The sequence below is a fragment of the Sander lucioperca genome, chromosome 15 (genome assembly GCF_008315115.2).
Source record: "Sander lucioperca isolate FBNREF2018 chromosome 15, SLUC_FBN_1.2, whole genome shotgun sequence".
Taxonomy (NCBI): Eukaryota; Metazoa; Chordata; class Actinopteri; order Perciformes; family Percidae; genus Sander; species Sander lucioperca.
The window spans coordinates 6,440,001-6,450,000 of record NC_050187.1 but is presented as its reverse complement, the minus strand read 5'-3'; the positions used below and the strand labels follow the sequence as shown (position 1 = coordinate 6,450,000).

Genomic DNA, 10,000 nt, shown 5'->3' with positions numbered 1-10,000 from the left:
CTCTGCTCTGCTCAGCATCACCGTCTATTTACAGAAAACATTTTGGTCCCTCTGGTCTGTCTGTCTGTCTGTCTGTCTGTCTGTCTGTCTGTCTCTGTGTGTGTGTGTGTGTGTGTGTGTGTGTGTGTGTGTGTGTGTGTGTGTGTGTGTGTGTTGTGTTCAGGATCAGTATGAGAAAGCGCTGTCTGCCCTGCAGCAGAGGATGGAGGAGCTGGAGACCAAGCTGAAGGGCGTCCGGATGGTTCTGCAGGAGAAAGTCCAGGAGCTCAAAGAACAGGTTCACACACACACACACACACACACACACACACACCTCACACACACACCTCACACACACACACACACCTCACACACACCTCACACACACACCTCACACACACACACCTCACACACCTCACACACACACACCTCACACACACACACACACCTCACACACACACTCACACACACACACACACACACACACACACACACACACACCTCACACACACACACACACCTCACACACACACACACCTCACACACACACACACACACCACACACACACACACACACACACACCTCACACACACACCTCACACACACACACACCTCACACACACCTCACACACACACACACACACCTCACACACACACACACACCTCACACACACCTCACACACACACACCTCACACACACCTCACACACACACACACACACCTCACACACACACACACCTCACACACACCTCACACACACACACACACCTCACACACACACACCCACACCTCACACACACCTCACACACACACACCTCACACACACCTCACACACACACACCTCACACACACCTCACACACAGCTCACACACACACACACCTCACACACACACACACACACACACACCACACACACACACACACACACACCACACACACACCACACACACAGCTCACACACACACACACCTCACACACACCTCACACACACACACACCTCACACACACACACACACACCTCACACACACACACCTCTCACACACACACACACACACACACACCACACACACACACACACACCTCACACACACACACACACACACACACACCTCACACACACCTCACACACACACACACACACCTCACACACACACACCTCACACACACACCTCACACACACACACACACACACACACACAGAAACACACACACACACACACACCTCACACACACACACACACACACACACACACACCTCACACACACACCTCACACACACACCTCACACACACACACACACACACACACCTCACACACACACACACACACACACACACACACACAGAAACACACACACACACACACACACACAGAAACACACACACACAGAAACACACACACACACACACACACACCTCACACACACACAGAAACACACACACACACACCTCACACACACACCTCACACACACACACACACACCTCACACACACACCTCACACACACACACACACACCTCACACACACACCTCACACACACACCACACACACACCTCACACACACACCTCACACACACACACACACCTCACACACACACACACCTCTCACACACACACACACACCTCACACACACGCTAATCTGTCGTCTGCTTGTCGTCTGGCTGTTGTTTCCTGCAGCTGGCGAGGAACAGGAAGTCGAGTGCGTTGCTGAAGGATCTGTACGTGGAGAACTCCCAGCTGATGAAGGCTCTGCAGGTCACCGAGCAGCGGCAGAAACACGCCGAGAAGAAGAACTTCCAGCTGGAGGACAAAGTCAGCGCTCTGAACAAACTGCTGCAAGAGATCGTCCCTGCCTCGCTCATCACATAGCTCGCCACGTAGCTCGCCACGTAGCTCGCCACGTAGCCGCCACGTAGCACTGACACTACAGCAGCTGGTCTGAGATCAGTTTTACTGATGCTACATCTCCACGTTATGGTTTAAAAAGGAATATTTTCTGCTACGTTTCCCCCTCTCATTCCCCCTGCTCTGGTGTTCCCCCCCTCTCATTCCCCCTGCTCTGACGTTCTCCCCTCTCATTCCCCCTGCTCTGGCGTTTCCCCCTCTCATTCCCCCTGCTCTGGTGTTCCCCCCTCTCATTCCCCCTGCTCTGACGTTCTCCCCTCTCATTCCCCCTGCTCTGGTGTTCCCCCTCTCATTCCCCCTGCTCTGGTGTTCCCCCCCTCTCATTCCCCCTGCTCTGACGTTCTCCCCTCTCATTCCCCCTGCTCTGCCGTTCCCCCCTCTCATTCCCCCTGCTCTGACGTTCCCCCCTCTCATTCCCCCTGCTCTGACATTCTCCCCTCTCATTCCCCCTGCTCTGGTGTTTCCCCCTCTCATTCCCCCTGCTCTGGCGTTCCCCCCTCTCATTCCCCCTGCTCTGGTGTTCCCCCCCTCTCATTCCCCCTGCTCTGGCGTTCCCCCCTCTCATTCCCCCTGCTCTGGTGTTTCCCCCTCTCATTCCCCCTGCTCTGGTGTTTCCCCCTCTCATTCCCCCTGCTCTGGCGTTCCCCCCTCTCATTCCCCCTGCTCTGGCGTTCCCCCCTCTCATTCCCCCTGCTCTGACGTTCTCCCCTCTCATTCCCCCTGCTCTGACATTCTCCCCTCTCATTCCCCCTGCTCTGGTGTTCCCCCCCTCTCATTCCCCCTGCTCTGGCGTTCCCCCCTCTCATTCCCCCTGCTCTGGCGTTCCCCCCTCTCATTCCCCCTGCTCTGGCGTTCCCCCCTCTCATTCCCCCTGCTCTGGCGTTCCCCCCCTCTCATTCCCCCTGCTCTGGCGTTCCCCCCCTCTCATTCCCCCTGCTCTGGCGTTCCCCCCTCTCATTCCCCCTGCTCTGGCGTTCCCCCCTCTCATTCCCCCTGCTCTGGCGTTCCCCCCTCTCATTCCCCCTGCTCTGGTGTTTCCCCCTCTCATTCCCCCTGCTCTGGCGTTCCCCCCTCTCATTCCCCCTGCTCTGGCGTTCCCCCCTCTCATTCCCCCTGCTCTGCAGTCTCCACGCTGCCTCCTGTGTATGTCCAGTATACCAGGATGTTGATGAGATATGAGGTTTTGGGCGTGTTAGTTTAAACAGAGATTAGTTCCTCTACTGGAGATAAAAACTCTCGGTGCACGGAGATCACTTTGGGCTCCAAACTCAAACGCTTAAAAACCCAAAACGTAGCGCTGGAGATGGAGCCTGGAGCAGCTCGAGGGATCGGTCAGTTAGTCTGTTTTTGAGAGACTTTTGGTGCTTTCGAGGGTTAGTTTGGATTCCCCAAATCTCACAGACGATGAGCAAATGTCTCAGCATCTTGTTGTGATTTCCACCAAACTTCATTGAAAAAATCATGAATTTAAAAGTGACCTGAGGAGATAATCTTCTCTGCAAAAAAATGAATAAGCAGAGCTGAGAACCAGTAACCAGGTGAGATGCTGTGGCTACATCTACACTGCTACGTTTCGGTTTAATAACTGATATCTTACTCCTTTGGGCCCCGAGCCCCTAAAACTTTAAAGGTCCCATGACATGCTGCTTTTTGGATGCTTTTATATAGACCTTAGTGGTCCCCTAATACTGTATCTGAAGTCTCTTTATATAGACCTTAGTGGTCCCCTAATACTGTATCTGAAGTCTCTTTATATAGACCTTAGTGGTCCCCTAATACTGTATCTGAAGTCTCTTTATAGACTAGTGGTCCTATACTGTATCTGAAGTCTCTTTATATAGACTTATGGTCCCCTAATACTGTATCTGAAGTCTCTTTATATAGACCTTAGTGGTCCCCTAATACTGTATCTGAAGTCTCTTTATATAGACCTTAGTGGTCCCCTAATACTGTATCTGAAGTCTCTTTATATAGACCTTAGTGGTCCCCTAATACTGTATCTCTGGGTGGGCAAAGCAGAGAAAGGGGAGGTAACCTTTCCCCTTATGACGTCATAAAGGGAAGATTCCTGATTGGTCCATCTGAGTTTTCATTTTCTGAAAGTCAGAGCAGGATACCCAGGGCTCGGTTTACACCTATCACCATTTCTAGTCACTGGGGGACCATAGGCAGGCTGGGGGAACTCATATTAATGTTAAAAAACCTCATAAAGTGATATTTTCATGCCATGGGACCTTTTAACTTTTGGAAAACTCTGCTGCCCCCCGTCTAGGTTTGAGAACTGAGATGTTGCTTTGACCCAAACGGAGACATTTGGGAAGGACGACGCTGACGCCAGTCAGCCTACGTTTACACTGCTACGTGTTGGTTTAAAAACCACTATCTTTGGCTGTTTACACGTCACATTCTTTCAACGTTTTACTCATTTTATTACAACTTTTTTTGTCATTTTTTTCCAATGTTTTTCATGGAAGTTTGTAGCTTTTTTCTGTCTTGTTACGTTTAGTAACGTCAGAGAATCTGCTAAATCTCTGGTGTAGACGGAGATGGTTTTTGTCTGAAAAACGCTGCTTAATAAATCCAAAGGTGGAGAGTAGAGGAGTCTGACTCCCAGGTACATCAGGTGTGGGCGTGGCCTCTTATACATGAGTCATCACCGTCACACTCACCTGTTACATCTAGTCTACACACACACACACACACACACACTCTTAGGTAACACACATAAACACACACACACACACACACTTAGGTAACAAACACACACACACACACTTAGGTAACACACACACATAAACACACACACACACACTTAGGTAACCCATACACACATAGACACACACACACACATAGACATACACACACAGACACACACTTAGGTAACACACACACATACAGACACACACACACATGATAACACACACATGATAACACACACATACACACTCTGAAGTATTTCAGCCATGAGGGTATTATTTTACTTTGTTCTATATATTTTTTTATTGTTATTTTTGGTATCAAAATGAGAGGTATTTTTGTGAGGTGTGTTTCAGTCTGTATTTCCCCGTCAGAGTGAGAGCTCTCGCTTCCTGTTCAGGTACAACCAACCAAATCACACACCTGTCTGTCTCTCCATCTGCCTGTCTGTCTGTCCGTGCACCAAAGAGTGAGTCAGACAGACATGTATGTATCATACTGTAATATGAAAACTACATTAAATTATGTTTTTATCACACAGCGTTGTTTCTTCAGTTGGAGCCGGTTTTTAAAGAGCTCATATTATATTATGCTCATTCGTAAGATCACATGATCAGTAGCTAGGTAAGATCACATGATCAGTAGCTAGGTAAGATCACATGATCAGTAGCTAGGTAAGATCACATGATCAGTAGCTAGGTAAGATCACATGATCAGTAGCTAGGTAAGATCACATGATCAGTAGCTAGGTAAGATCACATGCTCAGTAGCTAGGTAAGGACTACATGAGCTAGCTAGCTGTTTCTCCAACTTCAGTAGTACAAGGCAGGATTAACCGGGAGACTTCTTCTAAACGAGGGCGCACTTCCAACTTTGTGTGAATACCTGCAGAACAGGGACATGGAAGCAGTTCTTTTGTAGATTATGGTGAACTAGTGTGTGTTGTAGCAGTGTTTTGCCATTGAGAACGAGCTAGCATGCTAACGGTTAGCCCCCTAGCCCCCTCGTCTCAGCTACTGACGTAGAAAGCCGTGCAGATTTTGACCAGCTCACCCAGAGACTGAAGGCAGGACACATTCCGAAACCGTATCTCACTCTAAACAGCGGTAAGCTTCGCTTCAGAGCTTCTTCAAACCTCCTATGGCGCCATTTTAATGCTACCAAGCCATCACCTCCCGTTAGCATCCCATTGACTCCCATTCATTCTGACGTCACTTTGACAGAGAATAACTTTACATCTGAAGAGTTTAAAGACTCTATTTGTCCGTTGTTTATTTCTAAAGAAACACGACAATGTATAAAAGGCTCCATTACCTTGTAGCTCACGTTATGGCTCCGTAGCAGACGTTTTTATAAAAATAGGCTAACGATTGGGTCATAACCACGAGACTTACTGTCTCATAGTAGAGGAATTACCGTATAGTACAGGAGAAGCTCTCAGGCAGTTTGGACTTCCATTAGCTGTTTAAGTTTAATTACTAATGTTAACTATCATTTTAGTGATCAATAATTAGCCTGTGTCTATGTTATCTCCTTACATATACCTACGCTCTCCGTCTCTGCTAGATTGGGAATGATTGAGATTTCTCTTGGCACAGCTACCAGAAGACTTCCAACTTTCAGACAGGTTGCTCACGTCACATCTACGTCTTCAAGCTCAGTTGGAGGCTGCTCAGTAACGCTCAGCCATCACCGGGAAAGAGACTTCACTGGTCTCCGTCCAGAGACACGGGACCTGCTGCTCCATTATATATACTGTTTATGGTTTTTATCAAAGTTTGTATGTGTGTGGAAGCACCAGAGTCACAAAATAACTCCCCAAATCCCAGAAAAAGTGATTTTTTTTTTTATAATATGGGCACTTTAATATCTGTTCTTTGCTTCCACTGGCAGAGATAGAAAGTAACTAAACCCTGAACATTGAATTTAGAAAAAGAGACTTTATTTTTTACATCAGAATAAAAGAAGAAACTGAATTAAACTGTGTGTTGCATTCAGGGGCCGTAGTGAATCTGGACGTTTGAGTTCATGACATCTGTCTGCTGTGTAAAAGAAAACGTTTGATGATTGGATGAATGGTCCTCTGCTGTCGGCCAATGGAAGCCCTGGGTTGTCTGTCAGCTGTTCCTCCGTCAGGACATGACGTGCTCCAGGACGCCCTGACGAATCAGCTGCTCACATTTCCACCGCGGCAGGAAGTGCTGCAGACAGACACACGGACGTTAAGGTGACTACTTCCTGTTGGATACGTTCACTCAGAGAATACACACACACACACACACACACACACACACACACACACACACACACACACACGAAAAACAGAAAGACATTAAAACTTTCTGAAAAAGAAAAAGTATTTGATAAATTAGGATAATGAGGAACAATCACAAGTAATATATATATATATATATATACATAAAATCTGACCTGACTGTTCTTCTTCAGCAGGATCACAGTTCCATCATCGATCTCAAACTCTCCGTGGTCCTTTAAACACCTCACCTGGAAAACACAAAGTATACTAGAATATGTGTACATGTATGTGGAAATTGCAGTAAATTGCAAGAGACAATTTCTCAGTTTGAGCACACGAATGTGTGTGACCTGTATGTATGTGTGTGTGTGTGTGTGTGTGTGTGTGTGTGTGTGTGTGTGTGTGTGTGTGTGTGTGTGTATATATATATACACACACACACACACACACACACACACAGTGAATACACACATAAACATACAGATAAAAAGGTCCAGAATACACCGTTTACCTCGATGTAAAGGCTCTTGGGGGGCTTCATGTCCTGAGTGATGTCCAGACCCTCGCCCCCCCCTAGAGACCGCATGAAGGACGCCAGAGACTTCTTATACTGACTGAACCACTGCACCTACACACACACACACACACACACACACGTAAATGTCTCGTTGAGATTCTCCTGTTTTCAGAGGCAGTTTACCATTGTGAGATTTTCAGAGGACAGAGGTGTCAATGGGACTGTGAGCTTCTCTGTCTGTCCTAGTTACCTCCAAACTGTCCTTATTACACTATGAGGAGGTAACATGGGTTTAACATTCTATCAGCTCTTTAAGGAACTGTGTGAAATACTCTATAATCATTCTATCACCTCTTCAATGTCAGTAATCAGCTGAGATCCCTATGTATGGGTTGACCTGTCCTCTCTCACCTGTCCTCTCACACCTGTCCTCTCTCACCTGTCCTCTCTCGCCTGTACTCACTCACCTGTCCTCTCTCACCTGTCCTCTCTCACCTGTCCTCTCTCGCCTGTACTCACCTGTCCTCTCTCACCTGTCCTCTCTCACCTGTCCTCTCTCACCTGTCCTCTCTCACCTGTCCTCTCACCTGTAGTCTCTGACCTGTCCTCACTGACCTGTCCTCTCTCACCTGTAGTCTCTGACCTGTCCTCTCTCACCTGTAGTCTCTGACCTGTCCTCACTGACCTGTCCTCTCTCAGCTGTCCTCTCTCCTGTCCTCTCTCACCTGTAGTCTCTGACCTGTGCTTCCTGCTTCTTACAGTGCAGACGCTTTGCTGCTTGCTCCTGCCTCTGCTTGCATATTTCTGCTGATAATCTTACTTTTCCTCTGAGAGAAACTATGAGCAGCGGCTCTTGGATACTTATAAATCACTGGACTATACATTTTTTGTAGACATAGTAGGCTATTGCCATATTTCAACATTTTTGTGCGTGAGCGTGGCCTACCAATAGCTCAAGCCTGTCCTAAAGTGATTGTAGCTAAAGCTAATTAGCAGCAAGATGCCTCCCTTCTCCATGGAGGACTACTACAAACTCCTTCAGAAGATTGTTATTCTGGAAACCAAACTTCAACGGTTAGAAGTAAACCTGGAAGTGAACGGATCATGTGGGAATGACACCACTTTACCATTGACCCAAAACAATGGACAGAAGCATGCCAACCCACGGCTAACTAGCACCAGCAAGACTACGGACAAACAGGAGGGCTGTGGGATAGGTAATAAATCAACAAGTGGTAGTCCTCCCTGGAACTCTTTTGGTGCAAAGCCTAAGAGTAAATCCTTTTCCTGGGAAGGACGACTAACGGGCAGGGCACAGCGCCCTGAGATTTGTGATATGAACGGCTGGCCTGCATTACCATCCAGGCAGAGCGCCTCTTCTACCCCTGTACTCAGTAGGACACAGCCGTGGACAGCTGCAAAAGGGAGAATTAGCAACAAAATGCCTCCCCAACAACTGAGTGTGCAACTGGATAACAGATTTGCTCCTCTGCTGCAGGACCCTGGACATGACCTGGATTGCGTCTCATCGTCACACAGCAGGGTAAGGACTGAGAGCAATTCAAAAAGTAAAAAGCTACAGGGAAAGCTAACGACTGGGCACCAAACTCTGATTGTGGGTGACTCTGCTGTAAAAGACATAAAAAGCAGTAAAAACACCAAAATTCTCTGTTTTCCCAAAGACATGGTGTCTGACTTAGCCCAAAGAATCCCGGATATCATGGCAGCACACCCAACTGTGAAGAACATTATACTGCATATAGGGTCACATGATGTTGTAAAGCAACAGTCTGAAGTGCTGAACCGTGACTTTATGAATCTGCTGAACTCAGTCAGCTCCCTAAACGTGAAGGTGTTTATCAGTGGCCCTATACCACCAGTCAGAAGAGGAGCTGAGAGATTCAGCAGACTGTTGGCACTGAACAAATGGCTTTCAACTGCATGTACCGTCCACTCTCTGCGGTTCATTGACAATTTTAACATTTTTTTGGGACCGCAGACATCTTTTTAAAGCAGATGGACTTTTCCTTAACAAGCCAGGAGTAAAGCTGTTCACCTCTAGCCTATTTTACTTTCTGCACCACACATCTGCTCCCTCGGCCAAGGACACAGGACAAGATAAATCAACACAAACAAAACAAGAGGAAGACACAACAAAGTGCGGCAGTGATCCACCACAGCCCCCACCTGAGCAAAGATTTGACCATGGAGGACCTCAGAGCAGAGACAAGAAATCTCAACCCCCCTTCACCCGTCCAACACTCCTCAAACCCCCGTACCATCACCAACGCCTTTGAGGATCCATCGCTCTCCCCACTCACCCTTTCCCCTGTGTCCCCCTGCCACATGTTGGGGTTCACTGACCGGATGGAGCAGCTGGTAGATGCTGGAACCAAGTTTACCCCACTACCTTCTCCCATCACTCGCCCCCAGCATCAAACTGACCCTGTTTGGACTCAACCACTGACAGTAAAACGCCAGGCCCCTCTGCCCCCTCCAGGACGGCAGCTAACTCCTTCTCCCCAGACTGATAAGTATGCTTGTGTACAGAATGAAACAAGCTTTAACTGATATGTGCTGGGTCCAGGCTGCATGCCTAGTGGCTGTATTCCATTTTTAAGTAAAATCATTGAAAAAACGGT

At 47.8% G+C, this 10,000-nt stretch overlaps 2 protein-coding genes across 5 annotated transcripts in view; one reads left to right on the top strand and one right to left on the bottom strand.

Annotated features, from left to right (window-relative positions):
• ninl (ninein-like) overlaps positions 1–2,025 on the top strand; it is a 71,170-nt gene extending 69,145 nt beyond the window's left edge. For 2 of the 4 annotated variants that reach the window (XM_035991998.1, XM_035991997.1), the window contains exons 31-32: positions 164–277; positions 1,660–2,025. In XM_035991998.1, the coding sequence (XP_035847891.1) occupies positions 164–277; positions 1,660–1,851 (306 nt within the window). In that variant the 3' untranslated portion in view covers positions 1,852–2,025. The remainder of the gene's footprint in view (positions 1–163; positions 278–1,659) is intronic. The other 2 variants (XM_035991999.1, XM_035992000.1) reach the window with 2 other exon arrangements.
• Positions 2,026–6,508: 4,483 nt separating this feature from the next.
• gins1 (GINS complex subunit 1 (Psf1 homolog)) overlaps positions 6,509–10,000 on the bottom strand; it is an 8,644-nt gene continuing 5,152 nt past the window's right edge. Inside the window, exons 5-7 of the mRNA XM_031303675.2 lie at positions 7,353–7,469; positions 7,015–7,089; positions 6,509–6,785 (exon numbers count right to left, since the gene is read on the bottom strand). Coding sequence (XP_031159535.1) covers positions 6,717–6,785; positions 7,015–7,089; positions 7,353–7,469 — 261 coding nt within the window. The 3' untranslated portion in view covers positions 6,509–6,716. The remainder of the gene's footprint in view (positions 6,786–7,014; positions 7,090–7,352; positions 7,470–10,000) is intronic.